The following is a 22,144-nucleotide window of genomic DNA, read 5'->3' as shown; positions in this document are numbered from 1 at the left end:
AACTGTCCCCAAGATCCGCTTCTCGGTCCCCAAACCAACTTTTGTTAACTGTCCCCAAGATCCGCTTCTCGGTCCCCAAACCAACTTTTGTTAACTGTCCCCAAGATCCGCTTCTCGGTCCCCAAACCAACTTTTGTTTTGTCCCAAAGATCCGCTTCTGTCCCCAAGATCTTTTGCTTCCCCAAGATCCGCTTCTCGTCCCCAAACCAACTTTTGTTAACTGTCCCCAAGATCCGCTTCTCGGTCCCCAAACCAACTTTTGTTAACTGTCCCCAAGATCCTAGCTTCATTCAGCAAGCGATCATTCCTACATGCAGCTCCATGTCTCTGGAAGTTGACTGGTAAACTTTGCGCTTCCTTAGATCTCACTTAAAAATCATCATTTACCATGTAAACGATTACAAGCCACATAGATGTATGGTAGTCAGCAACAAACTGCCGAGCTGCAAATGCAATGTCAATCTTGTGATTCCTGTCATTCAATGTAAATGGTACACAATATACAAGAACTTTTATTCTTAATGTTTTATTCAAGGCATAGTGTTCCTATGGTGACATCTGTACAATATAATCTTGAAACTGTAGCATTGTGTGAAGATCTACTGCACATTGTGGTGTCTGGGAATGTGTCATCAACATGGAACTATCACCACTGTCAGTGGGTGAAGTGAAGACCTAGATACCAACCACCTGGCAGGTGACGTGAAAGGATCTCACTGCATATAATCACACACTGGAAATTTCATTCAGTCTCCCTTTTGTCAGGTAAAAGCATGATTAACTGGTAAATGTGACAAGGGAGTTCTGAATTCTGTTAACATTCACCATTAGATCTGGAGCATCAGGCTGTTCTTGATACATGTTGGGACTCAAGCAGTCCAGACATGACAGCTGCAGCGTCCCTTGACCTGGTAATGACATGATTCTCAGTGTTTCCTCAGTAAACAAACCATGTCGCTGCAATGGTGGAAGCTTGTTTTTGTTGAGATGCTTCCACAGTGGAGATCTGCATATCCTGAAGTGCTCCTATGACAACAGCCACACTGTGTCACGTGAGAATACATCTTGATGAGCAGGGCATATCACATCACAACCCTGCAGACATTGTCACTGTACACATAACTTCAACTAGTACGACTTCAGTACTTGATGCGTTTCTCCCCGTCACCAGGCTCTGCCACCTTCCTCTTCTGGATGATGCGGTTGATCTGCTGTAGTTCACGATCCAACTTGGCTTTCTCATCCTTTGGACCTGTCCTCCGAGTTCTGCGACCATCAGCCATTTTAACACCATACTGGAAGGCAGCTCTGAAAGTACAACAAAGTCCACACATTAATAAGAGTACCGGTCCGTGATCAGCAACTCAATAACTCAGCCATATGTGATGTAAGTAACAGACTTGGCAGGAAATATCCAGTGTTCAAGAACACCTGTCTGAAGCTATCAGTACAATGGAGATTTCAGGTTTTGTTTCACAAGTTGATATTTCATTGATGGCAGATACCAAAAGCCAATGATGGAAGGAGTAAATCTAGTGAAATATCCCCAAATGATTGAGAATTCCCAGACATTAAATGCTATCAATGTTACATTGTCAGACAACAAAAGAAAACAGTCCTTTTCTGTTATTACTGTTTTGTACAACCATTCTCTGGTCTAGTGTAGGTCATCACACCGAATGGTACAGCCTAATGGTACAGGATAATGTTCAATCCCCACATGGGCACAATGTGATATCAACCCTCAGGACTTTCTGTGGCTGATTACAGGATATCAACTTGAAACTTGAGGTGTTAACCCTTGAGGCACCCAGCCTAACAACTCTGTCGCCTGGTGACCATTATTGGGTGTCTTACCCATTTAGACCAAGATTCCCTTAGGTGGAAGTTTCCCTTGACCAAATCATGTCTAAAACATTTAAGTTAATGATGTGTAACTCAGCTAGACACATACTTGGGCAGGGCTTCCTTGTTGGACATGTAATCGCTGTATTCCTCCTGGGTGTCGAAGTCCCAGCGGCCGATTGGGCCCTTCTTGTTGCCTTGGTCCATCTTGGTGTAGTCAACCTCATCATCCGACTCGTCAATAGCGTCAAATGCTTCCACCATCCTAAAGCAAGAAAACTTTATATTCACATGCAAGTAGCTTTACAATTCCTAGTTAAAGAACATTGTATCACTTCCACGAGGCTGCCAACACACCAACACTATTTGATTCACATGGATGGGAAATCCTATGGACACTGTAACTCTACTATATTCTGCCTACTTACATACAGCACACACATTAACTGTATCACTAAACCTAGGTTAGCAGTCACAACCTTATAGTTGCCTCTTCGATGTTGTGAAAATAATGCCAGTTGTTCCACCTGTGGATTAAAGGGGTTTTGGATGCTTAGCCCACTAAGTAAACCTGAAGTGACCAACTGTAGTATGTCCACACAAACAGGTGACATGATACTTTTTTCATTTGGTTCATGATTTACTGCCTACCAATCTGATGATGTTGGGGTTAGGGGGGTCAGGTGGACTGTCCAGTAGGACTTCTGCCGTACTGGTGACCACACAAAGTGTAACTATACACCACCTACACTACTCACCCTGGGTAACACTCGGCATAGCTGTCTATTTCCATCTTAGACTGCAGCTTCTTCAGACGATCTTTCTCTGCCTTCTCATTGGCCCTGTAGCAGGAAGAATGGCATTGTATTACCCACAATGACAGAGTTTAACTATCTTTGGTAAGTTTGTGAAGCATCAATTCACATCTGTGTGAATGATATCACTAAACATTTCATCAGCTAGTGTCTCATATTGAGATTCAGAAAACCCAGTTTCTACATGATAAAAACAACAAACTCTTTCAGAGCTTATAAAAAGCAGTACACCATGACACATAATTCCTCGATGTTCATGGTTTATTCTCAGTGTCAGTGGGCTAAAATCAGTGTGGTAATCAAGTAGTTTTGTCTATCGGTGTCAACTCCCACTGGGAGACAGAGACATGACTTCTCTGATTCTGTATGCTGACAGAATGGAGCCTCGTTTCTCTAACAACTTACTTTTGCTTCTCATCTTCCATGTCGGCATAACTCTGAAACAAGGAAGAAATAACATCTACATGTCTGCGTTGATAAGATACAAACTTACCCGAATCAATTTCATGATAATGAAGTAATGCAATCTCTATGATTTTCCTAAAATACTTAATACATACGAGCCAGGTAATACTGACATGTCTCTACACATACTCTTGAACACCATGTACTCTGACATGACAAAAATAACAGAGAGGGTCAGTATGCACCACACCTTTCAACAGCACAACAGATACGTTTATCCGTGGAGATCCCAGCGTGTCAGTATGACAGCCACATATCCATATATCCTCATGTGTATATAGACAGTAATGTATAACCTTGAATATCCTAGTCTGTCATGTACAAGCTTCCAGTTCAAACCTATGCCCATAGGATCCTGTCGCACTAAAGGGATGCAACTTACTGGACATCAACCCATACCTTACACATGACAGGAAGGCATCAACACTACACTCACCTTAAATCTGTCATTGATGTTCTTCACAAGTTCCTTAGCAGACTCGGTTGGCTTGTCTCGGAAATCCTCCTGTTGTAGACATTATGCATGAAACAATTAATACAGATACACGTCATCGACACACCATCATGTTCATCTGTAGCATAATCTGACCATAACTGTCCCAAACAGAATTTCTAGATACACAAACCTCCAGATTAATGTGTACATAGGAATGTCCCTTTGATACAAGGAATACATTATGTAAAAACGATCATTTGGAAGGGCTGGTTTCACGGAACAACTGACTGTAAAGCTCTTGAAAGGCATTTAAAAGTTGGACGAACATAAAATACATGTGACCTTTTATGGATAACAACTTCTTTCTATTCTTTATACATGTTTCAAAGCTAATTCTGAAACATATAAAGAATAATAAGAAATTGTTTTACAAGAAATGTGTCATGTATTCATTTCTGACTGTAAGTTTACAGTTGTTACCGCAGCTGGTTCTATCATCTTCGTTCCCTCACCTCTATGACCAACACTGCCTAGGCACAACCTACCTCTTCAGATGGTTTCTCAAAGTAGGACCTTTTCTTCTTCTCCTCCCTGTCTCGGTCCCTGTCGCGTTCCCTTTCTCGGTCCCTGTCTCTTTCCTGTTCTCGATGTCGGTCCCTTCTGTCCCGTTCCCGATCTCGGTATTCTCTCTCACGGTCCCCTCTGTCTCTGTGACTGTCTCTATCTCTGTGGTCCCGATCTCGATCCCTTCCTCTCTCACGGTCACGATCTCCTCTTTCTCTCTCCGGAAGTCTGTCCCTCTCTCTCTCCTTGCGATCTTTTTTATCTTTTGACTTCCCAACTTGAGGAGCATACTGACCAATATCTCCATAAATGCTGCAATCAGGACAGACTGGTCACCATCTTTTCAAACTCCTACTGTTTATAGCAGTCTTTCTACCTACCCGCTAAGACAGTTCACAAATTTCAGTAATGGAAAACATAGATGGTAAATTACATTGAGAATGGGCAGTAATGCTTTAACTTATCATTTTTGTTTTCACTTTGATCACAATTTTGAAATATCTGTCTCGTCTCCCTGTGCTGCAATACACATGTAACTGTAGGAGTCGGCAACAGGGGACGGCAGTACATCGTGTAGCATCCTAGAGTCATGTTGACGGAAAGCTTCACCTGTCGTCTGCTCCAATCAGCTTTTCTTTCGGCTTGTCCTCTTCCTTCAGCTTGCCTGCAATACAACAAGCACCACTCTATACAGTCTTATTCAAAGATAACGACTCCACACAGAGATCTAGAAAGTCATATTTACAAACAGATCTCTAACAACATATTGAGGGAGCTCAATGACTGAGTATTTGGCTTGATGAGCCAACACATTAAGCACCAACTAAATTACTCATATCTCCTCCTACCTTTCTCCTTCTTCTTGAGTTTCTTGGTCTCCCTCTTGCCTTGTCGCAGGTATGACAAGATCTGGGTTAGTTTGTTAATCACAATGTCATTCGTTGTCAGTGTTGTTGTTGCCTGTCAATAGTTAATCAGAAAAACTTAGAAGATATTTCAAATTGTGAGGATGAAGTTAATTTTTCAGAATTATGAAATATCAAATGCTCCTTAATTAGTAACTAACTTGAAGTCAGCAGTGGTTACTTTACTGTTTGTATCCTGGTCAAGAAAATGCCAACAATGTAAAACACTGGAATGTCCCCAGTACAAAAGAAGAGTCACTGCGGTACAGCTGGAATGGGAGTGATTGTTGCTGCTGTACAGAGTGTTGGAGTAATGTCCACACAGTCAGGTGGCCATCAAACACTAGTTATGCTTGAACATATAATTCTTGAGGGAGAATGAGGCCTTGATACAGAACATATTTTCCAGTCAGCACTCTAAACCATAGAACCTTTCTCTCTTGACAAAATGCCAGCCTTCTTTAGACCACAAGGGTGTTGAAATAGTTCACCCAACTGACCCGTCAGTGAAAATGTAAAGCTGGGCATATGGGTTACCATTTCATTGCCCTTTGGATATTTAAACACACCTGGAAAAGCTTACAACTTATTCTTTCCCCACATCTTATGACACCCCTTACTCTCACACCCTAAGATCGGTGTAAAAGCTGCCAACATGGTCAACATATTATTGAATGATTTAGACTCCAGCTCTAGAACTTACTTCCAGACTGGGACAATCAGCTTTGCTTCTGATGAGTGTGGTTGGCACATCAGACTCAGCAAAGTCATCCTCCAAGTCTACAACGTATGCCATCCGACGTGGTAGAAACAACTCATTCCTGTCTGGGAGTCGGGCTTTGAAGATTGTACGATACACATTCCTTGCTGGAAACAGAAAGAAAATCTCAAACACATTTTAAGTATCCTACTTTCGTCATAATATGTATAACACTTTTCAGCAGGTTCTTCTGTTCATAAGTATTCTATCATTAGCCTCACGACCCAAAGAAATTTACATGATTTGAGCATCAGTCCAAAAGCCAAGCTCAATGTTCACATGACAAACATCACCAAGGAATACACCATAATGTGTCAGCTGCAGACATTACAGGACTACATGAAAACTTTGGGAAGGGATACCTCCAATTAAAAAATGAAAAAACGGCAACCAGTGTGTATAGAGGTTAAAGGTTAAGGAGTCATGGTATTTCAACCAGTGTGTACAGAGGTTAAAGTCAAGATGTTTCAAGAATTTACCCATTTTTGTCTTGAACTGCATCTGGTTCTCTGGATCTTCTTCCTCTCTGAAAACAAACAACCAACCTCAGTTTCACGTCACAAGGACACTGCAACCTACTGTCCAATGACTGTTTACAAACAAAGGCATCATGAACGTACTTGTGAACAATCCAAGAAGTAGCATGAATACAGTACACTATGGCCACTGAACACTAAATGTGATTCGTTGTAGCCATAGTTCATTATACACTAAATAATTTCAACCAAAATAGAGGAAGGGACCTAAAACACAGTTGGTTATATTTGCCCGTTTGGTGTAAGTTATAAATGTAATTTACTAACGGACACGTGACACCATTTTGGTCCTGCAGCCAGCTACATTTTACATGGAGCACTGACCTATCTCACCTATCACCAGCCATCACATAGAGCATGGTCTTCATCACAGTGACAACATACAGACACAGAACACCTACTTTTTCTTGGGTTCAGGCGGCGGCGGTGCTGGTGCAGGAGTAGGTACAGGGGCAGCTGCGTTGGCCTGAGCAGCAGCGGCAGGGGCAGCGGTGCTGGTCACTGCACTCTCCATAGCATCCTCCTCTTCTCTCTCTTTTGATGTGATTTCCGCTCGTACCTGTCAGTTGGTGATGAAGCGCAGCTGATTATACATCAAGAGTTGGCTACATTGGCTACATACTTATAACATACAGTACTATCATTGGCTACATACTTGTAACATACAGTACTATCATTGGCTACATACTTGTAACATACAGTACTATCATTGGCTACATACTTATAACATACAGTACTATCATTGGCTACATACTTGTAACATACAGTACTATCATTGGCTACATACTTGTAACATACAGTACTATCATTGGCTACATACTTATAACATACAGTACTATCATTGGCTACATACTTATAACATACAGTACTATCATTGGCTACATACTTATAACTAACATACAGTACTATCATTGGCTACATACTTGTAACATACAGTACTATCATTGGCTACATACTTATAACATACAGTACTATCATTGGCTACATACTTGTAACATACAGTACTATCATTGGCTACATACTTATAACATAACATACACATACTTATAACATACTATCATTGGCTACATACTTATAACATACAGTACTATCATTGGCTACATACTTGTAACATACAGTACTATCATTGGCTACATACTTGTAACATACAGTACTATCATTGGCTACATACTTATAACATACAGTACATCATTGGCTACATACTTGTAAACATACAGTACTATCATTGGCTACATACTTGTAACATACAGTACTATCATTGGCTACATACTTGTAACATACAGTACTATCATTGGCTACATACTTGTAACATACAGTACTATCATTGGCTACATACTTGTAACATACAGTACTATCATTGGCTACATACTTGTAACATACAGTACTATCATTGGCTACATACTTGTAACATACAGTACTATCATTGGCTACATACTTATAACATACAGTACTATCATTGGCTACATACTTATAACATACAGTACTATCATTGGCTACATACTTATAACATACAGTACTATCATTATTACATACTTATAACATACAGTACTATCATTGGCTACATACTTGTAACATACAGTACTATCATTGGCTACATACTTGTAACATACAGTACTATCATTGGCTACATACTTATAACATACAGTACTATCATTGGCTACATACTTATAACATACAGTACTATCATTGGCTACATACTTCTAACATACAGTACTATCATTGGCTACATACTTGTAACATACAGTACTATCATTGGCTACATACTTGTAACATACAGTACTATCATTGGCTACATACTTATAACATACAGTACTATCATTGGCTACATACTTATAACATACAGTACTATCATTGGCTACATACTTATAACATACAGTACTATCATTGGCTACATACTTGTAACATACAGTACTATCATTGGCTACATACTTATAACATACAGTACTATCATTGGCTACATACTTGTAACATACAGTACTATCATTGGCTACATACTTGTAACATACAGTACTATCATTGGCTACATACTTATAACATACAGTACTATCATTGGCTACATACTTGTAACATACAGTACTATCATTGGCTACATACTTGTAACATACAGTACTATCATTGGCTACATACTTACTGTAACATACAGTACTATCATTGGCTACATACTTGTAACATACAGTACTATCATTGGCTACATACTTGTAACATACAGTACTATCATTGGCTACATACTTGTAACATACAGTACTATCATTGGCTACATACTTGTAACATACAGTACTATCATTGGCTACATACTTGTAACATACAGTACTATCATTGGCTACATACTTATAACATACAGTACTATCATTGGCTACATACTTATAACATACAGTACTATCATTGGCTACATACTTATAACATACAGTACTATCATTGGCTACATACTTATAACATACAGTACTATCATTGGCTACATACTTGTAACATACAGTACTATCATTATTACATACTTGTAACATACAACAGTACTATCATTGGCTACATACTTGTAACATACAGTACTATCATTGGCTACATACTTGTAACATACACATTACTATCATTGGCTACATACTTGTAACATACAGTACTATCATTGGCTACATACTTGTAACATACAGTACTATCATTGGCTACATACTTGTAACATACAGTACTATCATTGGCTACATACTTATAACATACAGTACTATCATTGGCTACATACTTGTAACATACAGTACTATCATTGGCTACATACTTATAACATACAGTACATACATATCATTGGCTACATACTTATAACATACAGTACTATCATTGGCACATACTTATTGTAACATACAGTACTATCATTGGCTACATACTTGTAACATACAACATATCATTACTACATACATACTTATAACATACAGTATCATTGTACATACTTGCATACAGTACTGTCATTGGCTACATACTTGTAACATACATACATCATTGGCTACATACTTGTAACATACAGTACTACATACATTGGCTACATACTTGTAACATACAGTACACACATACACTATCATTGGCTACATTACATACTTATAACATACAGTACTATCATTGGCTACATACTTATAACATACATACATACTTACATATCACATTGGCTACATACTTACATACAGTACACACATACAGTACTATCATTACTACATACTTATAACATACAGTACATATATACATTTACACATACATATATTGGCATACATACTTGTACATACAGTACTATCATTGGCTACATACTTATAACATACAGTACACATCATTGGCTATACTTATAACATACAGTACTATCATTATACACATATACTATAACATATACATCATACTATCATTAACATACATACCATCATATACTTATAACATACACATATAATATATAGTACATAATTATGGCTATATACTTGTAACATACAGTACATATCATTGGCTACATACTTGTAACATACATTACTATCATTGGCTACATACTTATACATACATACAGTACTATCATTGGCTACATATACATATATACATACATATAGTACATATATATATTACATACATACTATATAATATACACACATATACAATACATGGCTACATACTTGTAACATACAGTACATATATATATATACATACTAGTATACATATATATATATATATATACATGACCTATATAACATACAGTATATATACATATACATATATATATATATATAAGTATATCATATATACATAATATATAACATATATATACATATCATTATATACAATATATATATATATGAAACATATAGTACATATATATATATATATACATACTTATAACATACAGTACTATATATATATTATATATATATAACATACAGTACTATATATATATACATATATATAACATATATAGTATATATATAATATATAATATAACATATATATATATATATTATATATGAAAGCATGGCATATACATACTTGTAACATACAGTACTATCATTGGCTACATACTTATATAACATACAGTACTATCATTGGCTACATACTTGTAACATACATATACTATCATTGGCTACATACTTGTAACATACAGTACTATCATTGGCTACATACTTGTAACATACAGTACTATCATTGGCTACATACTTATAACATACAGTACTATCATTGGCTACATACTTGTAACATACAGTACTATCATTGGCTACATACTTGTAACATACAGTACTATCATTGGCTACATACTTGTAACATACATACAGTACATACTATCATTGGCTACATACTTGTAACATACAGTACTATCATTGGCTACATACTTGTAACATACAGTACTATCATTGGCTACATACTTGTAACATACAGTACTATCATTGGCTACATACTTGTAACATACATACAGTACTATCATTGGCTACATACTTGTAACATACAGTACTATCATTGGCTACATACTTGTAACATACAGTACTATCATTGGCTACATACTTATAACATACAGTACTATCATTGGCTACATACTTGTAACATACAGTACTATCATTGGCTACATACTTGTAACATACAGTACTATCATTGGCTACATACTTGTAACATACAGTACTATCATTGGCTATCATTGGCTACATACTTACATAAACATACAGTACTATCATTGGCTACATGCTTGTAACATACATACTTGTAATCATTGGCTACAGTACTTATAACATTGGCTATCATTGGCTACATACTTGTAACATACAGTACTATCATTGGCTACATACTTATAACATACAGTACTATCATTGGCTACATACTTGTAACATACAGTACTATCATTGGCTACATACTTGTATACAGTTATAACATACAGTACATATCATTGGCTACATACTTATAACATACAGTACTATCATTGGCTACATACTTATAACATACAGTACTATCATTGGCTACATACTTGTAACATACAGTACTATCATTGGCTACATACTTGTAACATACAGTACTATCATTGGCTACATACTTGTAACATACAGTACTATCATCGGCTACATACTTATAACATACAGTACTTGATTACATTGTACTATTTTGAGAGAGAGAAGAAGAAAGAAAGAAAGTGGCTTGCTGGCTGGCTGTCTCCTTCTCCAGCATGCCAAGAGTCTGTTTGAGTGTGTTAGTGTCTTTCACTGTTACCTTCTCCAGCAGGGCGTAGTCCAACCCCTTCACCAAGTGAGTGTGCTCCATGTCACCTCCCAGATACTTAGACTCCTGGATCAGCTGCTTCCGACGCTCAGCATAGTTCTCTCCCCTGAAATAGTAAATATGATGGATTCTCCAAACATGGACCAGCCACACAGACAAAAACAGTGCTAGCTATTCTGGATGCTGACTGAAAATCTTAGACAGTATTTTGGGTTGCATACTGTCATGTGACAGTGTTATTCATTGTGATACAATGTTCCAAGTGTAACACATTATAGCTGTTGATATTCAGTAGGGGGAGGTGGCGTGCTCTATATTTTGACAATTGTAGAGGCTTCCACCATGTTCTGACCCACAGAATATTATAGTGAGTGAGTGGGTTCGGTTTTACGTCGCTTTTAGCAATATTCCAGCAATAGCACGGCAGGGGACACCAGAAATGGGCTTCACACATTGTAATCATGTGGGGAATCGAACCCGGGTCTTCAGCATGTCGAGCAAACGCTTTAACCACTAGGCTACCCTGCCACCGAGAATATTATCGAGAGACTAGGAAGTGTATTAAAAGGTGCTGATTCCAGAGTGTTACGCATCGTTGAGTATCGTACAATTTTCATGGCATTTTGTTTTGGATATAAGGGGAACTAACTCTTGCTTCTCTTCTGACATTAAATCTCAAGCCACAAGATGACCAGCATTGTATGTGATGTTCATCATACCCTGGATGCTTGCTTCCAAGTTGGAATAGTATCACTGAGAGGTAAACATTACATCACTGCCTTTAGTGCTACAATCACTACTCTTGTATTACCTCGGAATTTGTACTGGATTCTGTTTTGTACTGCCATGGATATACCTCTGCATTGATTTGTATCAATTTTTTAACATAGAATACAATTGTTAATTTGTTGGTTTCACAGTAGTTTTCTCACACACTGATTCCAGGTTAACTGTGTAGTTTCAGCTTGGGTGTCAACATGAGTGAGTGAGTGAGTTTAGTTTTACGCCACACTCAGCAACATTCCAGCTACATGGTGGCGGTTTGTAAATAATCAAGTCTGGACCAGACAATCGAGTGATCAACAGCATGAGCATCGATCTGCGCAATTGGGAACCGATGACATGTGTCCACCAAGTCAGCGAGCCTGACTACCCGATCCCATTAGTCGCCTCTTACGACAAGCATAGTCACTGTTTGTGGCAAGCATGGGTTGCTGAAGACCTATTCTACCCCGGATCTTCACGGGTCGGAGTCAACATGAAACAATGCAATAAAGTTTGATCATGCTCATACCGGCAATGAACATAAGGTGACCAGCATTACAGCAGACATGGCAAAAGAGTGCTTCAACTTACGCCTTGGCGTCAGGGGCCACTGCTCGGTAGTCTGCGGTGGTGCTGATGATCTCAGTTTCTGCGTAGTCCTTGTTGGACCCTTCACGCCGTTCCCGTGCCTGCCGGGAGACAGGTCATTTCATGCTCATATCAGTCACTTAGGATAATTCTAAATTCCATCCACATTCCAGCATCTTTCAAAATCTTCACAAAATGATTGTCAGTTTTTCAAATACCTTGGTCAGATGATTAATGATTTATACAGAGGGTCAAGTGTGAACATTTCTCAGTTAGGAAGATTGAGCTAAGAAAGAATACTGGTTGCATCCAGGTTTCAGATATATTGCTGCATATAAGTATAAAAGTGTCATTAAACTTGAATGAAGCATGTACATGGTACTGCCAATCTGGACTAGTACTAAGAGAGTTACCTCCCTTATGCAGCACATCCAGCCTGAGTTAGGTACTATATGTGTGTGTGATCTACAGAAATCACCCCCTCTTGGTATTTGTGTGTGATCTACTGGAACTCACCCTGTCTCTGTATTTGTCTGCCAGCTCCTTCTGTCTCTCTTCCTCCATCCTCTTCAGCTTGGCATAGTAGCTGAAACATGACACAGGGGTGGATACAGCATTTTTAGAAGGAGGGGGGTACTATTGAGAAAAGGGAGGGTGCACATTTCATTTTCACCCAAGTTTCAATGGTCATTTAATAAACTGTCAGGCCACCTGCACCCCCTTCTGGATCCGCCTATGATGATACCTCACACAACACGACTCGCATATAACCCTCAGTTGTCGTGCTACAGCTGAGAGATGTTTTACTCATGATAATTGGCCTTGTCACTCTTACAATGAAAACTTGGACCAGATTTTGTTATACATCATTTTACACCAATTGAAATTATTAGATTTGGATAGAATAATTTGAGGACAAGATCTTATTCTAATGTGGGATCTCAGTATACTGAGACTGCCCCTTTAGTTCCTGGGTTACTTGACAGAAAGGTGTAACTGATGCCTCAAAGCTTTGTAGGTAAACATTTCATTACCATTATGAAGCTTGCTAACAACTTTAGAGGTCCCATATAAAATATACATAACTGATTGCCAGGAATCTAAGACTCAACTTTGCATTTCAAATCTTCAATTCTCGACATATGTTCACCTAAACAAATCTTTAACAATAGCATTGCTACCATGACTCAATCTTCTTTTTAAAATAAGATGCATATATATTTTTGTGAACGGATAATGTGCACTTTCCTAATGTAATCAGGGTTGTCAGTCTCTCTTATGTTGTCCTGACTGAACACATGTACTAAGTGAATGTGAACTTATATCAGAAACTTGACATGAAACCGATGGATGGAGCACTCCAGGCACAGACTGTGGGGTAACAGTTCCCTAAAGATAATGATGGATTACTCAATACATGTAAACACCCAACAATTATCTCTGTAAGAGGGAGTGAGTGAGTTTAGTTTTACTCTGCACTCAGCAATATTCCAGCTACATGGTGGCGGTCTGTAAATAATCAAGTCTGGACAGCATGAGCATCGATCTGCGCAATTGGGAACCGATGACATGTGTCAACCAAGTCAGCGAGCCTGATCACGCAATCCTGTTAGTCTCCTACGACAAGCATGGATTACTGAAGATCAGTATTCTAACCCAGGTCCTTCACGGGTATATCTCTGTAAGATGCATACCAACCTTTTCTTCTTCTGCCTCCTGGTGGCAGGATCTTCATCCTCATCTTCCTCCTTCCTCAGTGCCCTGTAACCATGGTAATATATACAAAGTCAGCAATAGACACCTCAGCAGTGATATCAAATATATTTCTAGTTCCCCATGATCACTACTATGGGAGTCAAGATTACTCCTGCTGAACCGATACACCTTAGTTGTTGTTTCTGTTGGTGTTGTTCTTATAGTGTCGGTATAGCTCATAATTAAACACTAATATTTCTCAACATGATATCATCAGTAGAAGCAAGAGTATGGCTGTTGAACTCAGCATGTGCAACATTTCACAAACAAAGATACTACTTTAGAGTTTTGACAGCAAATTGATACATAGTATAAAAGAGCAAGTACATGTGTTAAATTGCTTTCTCATGACATGTCATAGCAAGCACTTGCTCCCTCATCAACTTCCCTACAGGAACAGGTCAATGCTTTTACAGATTGTCAACTGATTGTTAACTGATGTATTCAGAACTTACGTAGCCTTGTTGATTGTGGCAGTGTAGCTTGATGCCGAACCCCTAGGGGTCATCAACATCTTCCTGAAGTCTTCATTTGTGAGAGGGTGGGCGTCATCATCATCTGGATCCTGCTGATGATTGACAGGTGGGAGAGGGTTGGAGAACACCTCCATCTCTCCTGAAACATACACCATACATGTTGACTATAAAACTCAATATATAAAACAGTTTTGCAATACATCAGTCTGCAATTCACATTTTGCAAACATTCACATTTTCCCGTCAGATTGTCATGTGTGTATGTAAAACAGACATAAGAATGTTACAAAAAAATGCTATTTATTTTTAAACAAAAATGTCCTGTTCCCCACTGTTACTGTAATAAGTTTCTTCTAGCTGTTATCTTTCTTCTATTACTGACATTGGCAGTCCATCACGGAAATCGTAGATGCAGTTTTGTGCACTTGTATCATGTGTATAGATGCATATTAACTATATGTGAATAAGGATAATGTACCTTGAACAACAAAGGTATATCTTCTTTGAGATGCATTTTTAGAAGTTGTATAGATAAAGGAAAACCAAGTTCTATGGATAGTCAACTTCTTTATTGCAATGAGTACACTTCCCTATGAGTACACTCATTGCAATAAAGAAGTTGACTATCCATAGAACTTGGTTTTCCCTTAACAAAGGTATAAAAATGCATGAACAATGTTATAATTTTATTGTTTGTGTAAATACGTCTCAGTTGTAATACAGTGTATATCTAAAGTATTATCTTTGGTGAGGTGAGGGGACATTGGGTTTAACGTCGTGTTTGAGAATATTTCGCTCATATGACGAAGTGCATGCGTGTGTATGTGGATGTGTGGCTCCTTGTACTAGCCCAGACTGAAGCTGGTTTTATAGTGCTTGCCAACTGAGATACCATGCCGCAGTGAAGCATGAATACCCCACTCCGACACATTTTACTGACTCCGAGCCGACCAGTCCTTGTACCCATTAATGCAGAGTGCCAGGCAGGACCAACAAGTACTATATTTTAATGCCTTTTGGTTTGACGCGGTCGGGGATCGAACCAGCGACCTCCGGGCGGACGCTCTAACCACTACACCACGGAGGCGGTTATTGACTTTGGAACCTACAAAAATTAACTAAACCTGCAGAGATTTCCAATTCTTTGAAGAGAGTCATCCTTGGGTTACATATATGCATTTTCTGCGGCTGAAAATGTCCTGTGACAGTTGTATCAATGTTTTAATAAAAATATTGTACAATAAATAAATTCTTTTTCATCTATTATACAGCCCCCACCACGTGGAGTTACCTCCCTGCTACGCATGCGCAGCCAACCAGGTAAGCACCTGGGCCCGTATCATCATTCCTTCTGCTGAATAAATCAGTGAACAGAATTGCGGGGAGGTGGGCGGCCCTACCCCAAGGACGACTCTCTTCAAAGAATTGGAAACCTCTGCAGGTTTAGTTAATTCTTTTTCAGAGAGATCGTCCTTGGGGTACATATATGCATAAACACAGACTCCCAAAGACCGGAGGCCAGGGAGGAGGGAATTCTGTCAAAGTACACATGAATAGCGATTGTTAAGAATAATGTAACAGACGCCACAACACTCACCTGTCACGTGTCCCGGAGCTTCCGCGAGAGGCATTATGGGAGGGTAAACGACAGGGAGGATAGGTACTTAGAACCGACCTCGTAGGTTAAGCAGAGCAAGTTCGCACACAGTGCGAAAATAAACAACCCCACCCACATCATGGTCTATTAGAGAGCACCGTAGGGGGGAAAAACCAACTCACAACCGACCATAATCTCCGGAGAGAATCGAAAGAAGTTAGATCACACAACAGCGGATATATCAATAAACACAATTGAAAGCAGCATCAACTAACCAGATAACCAAGACTCACTCGGTCAGGGTGGCAGGACACTGTCCACTGGAGAGAACAGAACGGCCAAAACGCGCATGATCACGTGAATGTGTATCGAGCTGATAGTGCCTGATAAAAGTGCTAGGCCTGCTCCAAATAGCGGCACAGCATATCTCTTCAATGGGTAGTGCCGATGCAAAAGCTTTTGACGTGGCTACTGCCCTGACCGAGTGAGCCTTCAACCCCTCAGGGGGAGGCTTGCCTTTAGCCTCATAAGCAGCACAAATGACCGAAACAAGCCATCGAGACAGGGTCTGTTTGTTCGCCAGCATCCCAGCCTTCCCGCCACCGTAACAGCAGAACAGATGGGTACCCATACAGATCCCCTGTGTTTGTTTGATATAGACCTTGAGAGTCTTTCGGACATCCAATGGGTGAGTGCTGGATAAGAGTAGCAGGTTCGATAGGAGCTGTCACATGGAAAGCGTGATCGACCTTCGGGGCGGTAAGTATCTGGGAGGCGAATACTGACACGATCGAGATGGAGCACAGTCAGTGCTGGGTCTGCGGACATAGCATGTAAGTCGCTGACCCTACACCCAGATGTTACCGCCACCAGAAATACGGCCTTCCATGTTAACAACTGAATGGAAATAGCTGATAGACGTGAGAACGTAGGACCGGACACCCAATCTAGCACAATTGACAAATCCCAAGGTGGGCTGGTTCACCTGACAGCAGGTCGAACCCGATCCACGCCAGCTAAAAAGCGCTGCACGAGTGGGTGCTGCCCCAGAAGAGCACCATCGACAGGGGTGTGAAAAGTGGAAATAGCGGTGGAGTAGCCACGAATGGTCGAATCCGCCAAGCCTTCTTCCAAACGAGCTTGCAAAAACTCAAATACTCTGACTAAATCCGCAGAAAAGGAATCTGCAATCCCCCTATTTGAACACCAGCGCGCATAGCTGGACCACCTATCCTCACACTGAACGTTTGTCGAATCCCGCCCCGAAGCTAGAATTGTGTCTGCAACTGCTGCAGGAATTCCGCGTGCTTCGAGGCTAGACCTGACAGAGGCCAAGCCACCCACTGAATCCTAAGATTGGGGTATGGCGCGCTGTTCTGAGTGAGAATGTCCGGTCGCAAACGAACTGACTGGGACCGACCCACTGCGACAGCCTGCAGGTTTTACGGGAGGTCGGGGCAGACCTCCCGCGACCGCGAAAAGGCTGGGAGCCAGACCAAGAGGACTGCTCCTAGACCTTACCTTTGGCTGGACGGGTCCTCCTCCTAACCCTGCCCAGCGGCCGGAGCCAGACGGCAGACTCGGGGGTAGGCTGCGCCCCGGAGTTGGAACCCGCTACGGAAGCGCGGGGGAGAGAAGCTCGCGGATTCTCCAAAAAGGCCTTAGAGTCCTTGAAGGAGGTAGCTGCAGCAGCAGCCTCCCGAATGACCTGCTGAGCCCCCGGAAACAACGTCGCTCCCAGCCAGAACGGAAGGGCTAGCAAGGTCTGCTGTGTCGCTGCCGAGTAGCGGGACGTAGACAGCCACATGACTAGGCATCCCCATGACTGCGCGCATCGCCGTAGACGCCACAGACCACAAAGAGTCGCGCGCTAGGTGGGCCTGCACTTCGGCCAACTGGCGAAGCAGAACAACATGCGAGGACACGTCCCCAGTGCTCCCTTCAGCCTCCAGAGCCGACCTGTGGACAGAGGAAAGGTAGGCCTCATGGATCACCACCCGCACCTGCTGCATGGCATTCCGGTAGACCTCCTCATAAGTCTGGTAAGCCTGTTGCAGGAGGGCGCCCGCAAGGGCAAATGGTGAAACTAAACGCCCTTGCTTGGCAGCCGGGGCTGCATCAGAGGAAGCCGAGCCTCCCCCCGAGGACGACCGAAGTGAACACTCACTCGTCCACCACCGGCACAAAGAACAGAGTATCGTCCCCCAGTTGGTACCTCTTAACGAGTTCGGGTAAATCGAATCGGAGGCGTGTCCCAGCCAGGAGGGGATCCATCACCAGGGAAGGCAAGATGCGGAGCAATGTCTGCGAGGGTTGCCTAGGGGCAAACGCCTCGCCCGGCAGACGGAACTCAGCTGAGTCCGAGTGACAGGTGGGTACCGCGGCTTGGGGAATATACTAGGAATAATACGCTTCCGCACCTCCCGGAGAGCCGACGAGAAGCGGAAAGTGCCCTCCGGCTCCTCGACCTCCCCAACATCACGACTCAAGTTAGCCTAAGTTAGAATCTGGGTCTAACCGACCCGGTGGGAGGCCGAGCCCCAGACACCAAGGGAAGGGAAGAGCCAAAGGAACTCCCCGCTCCGGCAACCGACACACCACTCGAACCCTGGTCCCGAGACACGGGAGGAAGACCGGGCAGAACCGACTCCTCCGCTCTCATGGGGCGGGGCTGCGCAGAGAACGGAACCCCAGGAATCCTCAACAGACCCTGCGCCAGCACCGAGAGGGGGACTGGGAGCGAACCCTCCCCCTCTGGGATAGCTGGGGTGTCTGTACCAAGGGCAAAGGATCAACAGACACCTCCAGGCTAAGGGATCTAGCCAGGCTCGGCGATCCCATCCCCGGACTCTCGGTCCCCTGTTCAGAGTGGGCGAGGAACTCCTGGCGGAGACCTCCAACGGACTCATAAACAAGGGACTTCACAGAGTCCATATGCTGCTGGAACAACTGGGTAATTAGTGACATATCAAAACCACTATGAGATGACTGGGGAGGCGAATTATGCGACCTAGCCTTTTTAGTTGGTTTGGACTTTTTGGCTTTAGACGGGGGGGACCTCCTGGGTAAGTTCCCCTCCCGCCTCTGCAATTCCTTATAGAACAGGAAATCCGCCGCCCTTCTCTTCTGGGCCCGGGTGGAAAAGGCCATACAAAGCTCACAAACATCGGGGTTATGTCCCACCTTTTCAAGGCAGCACAAGCAATTGTGGTTGTCGGCTCTCGGAATGTTCTGCCCATAGACAAAACACCCAGTAAACGCCTGAAAGCAAACACGCAAGCATGTAGCTAACAGAAGAACCAGCAGCATAAATATACACGTACAAAACATTGAAAATTACGTGAAAGCGACCACAGGAAGAAATAATAACGCAATATGACAACCACGTGGCACGCTAAACTTCCCGCCATGGAAGAGCAACACGTGCGTAAACCACGGGAAAGCTAGCGTAAAGTTTAATACAAAGTCACATAAAAGAGAAATAACAGACTGCAAAGTCAATAAAACTGTTCTGTCAAGAACGAATAAAGACCATACATACAGTTGTTGGAGTCTCAGACATTCTTTTCACAAGAGAAGTAATTTAGCTATGATACTCGAAACACATGTGAATGCTTGAGTGACAGCAGAAGGAATGATGACACGGGCCTAGGTGCTTACCTGGTTGGCTGCGCATGCGTAACTCCAAGTGGTGGGGGCCGTATAATAGATCAAAAAGATTTTTATTTATTGTACAATATTTTTATTAAAACATTGATACAACTGTCACACGACATGACATCTACTATATTGGATTAGGTCCCTAATACTAACCCTAAACCCTCAGCCCTAACCCCTTGAAATAATCCTAAATAATAGAATGCAATGACTGAACCGGCACAAACAAAACTGACGTGTCCAGTGTAATGCATTATTACTGCTTCGAAAAATAAAATACTAATAAAAAACTTTTCTACTAAATGGTGCAAAATACTGAATGAAAAAAATATATATGTATGTCAGTTCACATTGGTAAATCATTTAGACTTAATAGTTACTTAGAAACCGAAATATAAAATATATTTACATAATTTGAATAATTACATTGACCAAAATTGCGAAAAATCGAATATATATAATATAGACCGGTGTAACGCATTCTTGCTAAATTTAAAAAATACAAAATACAATAATACACTAAACAAAACACCTCAGCACCCTGTAATACAAATTATATGAGTGTATTAGTGAAAAAAGAAAGATATATTATAAATATAAGACAACCGTGTTGCCATGGTGCATTGGGCATCGGATCATTGGGCACTGTGTCGAGAACGTGCTTTCGAAGAAAATGACATTACATTACGTATAAGGGTATTATGACGTATTTTTAAAGTTTGTGGTGCTGTATTCTAAAGGTAGGCCCTGACAATGTCTGTGTGATGCAACATCCCAAATTAAAGCCCAGATTACACTGCCGTCCGAAAACGTACATGATGTCCGAAAAAGTCGTGTTGTACATTTCCATAATTCAAATACCAATCCATAAGAAAGTACAAGTCATGTCTCAACTGTAAGACCCTACCGCAGCTTAATGTCATCCACACACTACATTACAAAGTGTACTGGAATAGATCCTTAACTAAAGAGTGGACCCAATGAACATGATGAAGAGAAGGCTAGTGTCTTGGTCATACGATTAGACTAGAGCTAATTTTATGTTGAAAGCGTTGACAAAGTTGAAGCGATATGTTTACATTGAGACAGGGGCCTATCATAACTTACCTGTAAATCACGTTAAATTCATCAATGTATCAACGGGTATTGTTTAATATGCACCAGTTTTTTCACAACCACATATGCAGATGGGATTCTAAAGTCGGAGTGTGGAGATCAACTCATTTCATTTTAAATGTGTAAATTGCAACTACATATACACAAAAGCTCTATTTCAATGTAATGTTTAAATGCCAACAATGTTTAAGTTAAAAAGGCTAAACATACGTTCCGGCATGTTGCTGTCCTTGTTTATTAAACAGCAGTGACAAATTAAGAAAAGTTAACGTTCAGCAAAAGCTTCTGTTGACTTCCGCTTCGCCAACTAACGCGATGTCTCGTCAAGATCGAGAACAAATGTGGCTAAACAGTATTCATGTCAACTATTCAAAAGAGATAAAGCACGAACTTCAGTTGAGAAGTTTCGGAAGAAAGTCGGATTCTACTTAAAAAGATGTTTACACTTAATCATGGAATGTGGCCAAAAGAGTTAATACATTTGTACAACGTGTCTCATCACACATCATGTTATGATGATGACGACCATCATTCAGTCATGGACACCAACAGAACAAAACCGATAACACCAAACAAAATGAAAAATGCTTTGGATGAATTGTAAGATTCCCTATGTATAAAAAAATTATATGAGATATATTAGATACGTCTTGATTAAA

General features: G+C 40.9%; 1 protein-coding gene across 1 annotated transcript; it reads right to left on the bottom strand.

Annotated features, from left to right (window-relative positions):
* Positions 1 to 510: 510 nt before the first annotated feature.
* LOC124284242 (protein Red-like) lies at positions 511 to 21,809 on the bottom strand. Its single transcript, XM_046720309.1, has 17 exons — positions 21,696 to 21,809; positions 15,095 to 15,254; positions 14,583 to 14,645; positions 13,401 to 13,470; positions 12,888 to 12,985; positions 11,523 to 11,637; positions 6,728 to 6,885; positions 6,270 to 6,316; positions 5,734 to 5,897; positions 4,974 to 5,085; positions 4,735 to 4,789; positions 4,107 to 4,437; positions 3,562 to 3,630; positions 3,066 to 3,097; positions 2,604 to 2,687; positions 1,955 to 2,110; positions 511 to 1,308 (listed from the first exon to the last, which is right to left on the bottom strand). Exons 1-17 carry the CDS (start codon positions 21,703 to 21,705, stop codon positions 1,140 to 1,142), a joined length of 1,893 nt encoding a protein of 630 aa, XP_046576265.1. The 5' UTR covers positions 21,706 to 21,809; the 3' UTR covers positions 511 to 1,139.
* Between the last annotated feature and the right edge of the window lie 335 nt (positions 21,810 to 22,144).

The sequence above is a fragment of the Haliotis rubra genome, unplaced genomic scaffold (assembly GCF_003918875.1).
Source record: "Haliotis rubra isolate DU_JTF1 unplaced genomic scaffold, ASM391887v1 Scf331, whole genome shotgun sequence".
Lineage (NCBI taxonomy): Eukaryota > Metazoa > Mollusca > Gastropoda > Lepetellida > Haliotidae > Haliotis > Haliotis rubra.
The sequence above is the reverse complement of the archived record's forward strand: the minus strand, read 5'-3'. Positions and strand labels throughout refer to the sequence as shown.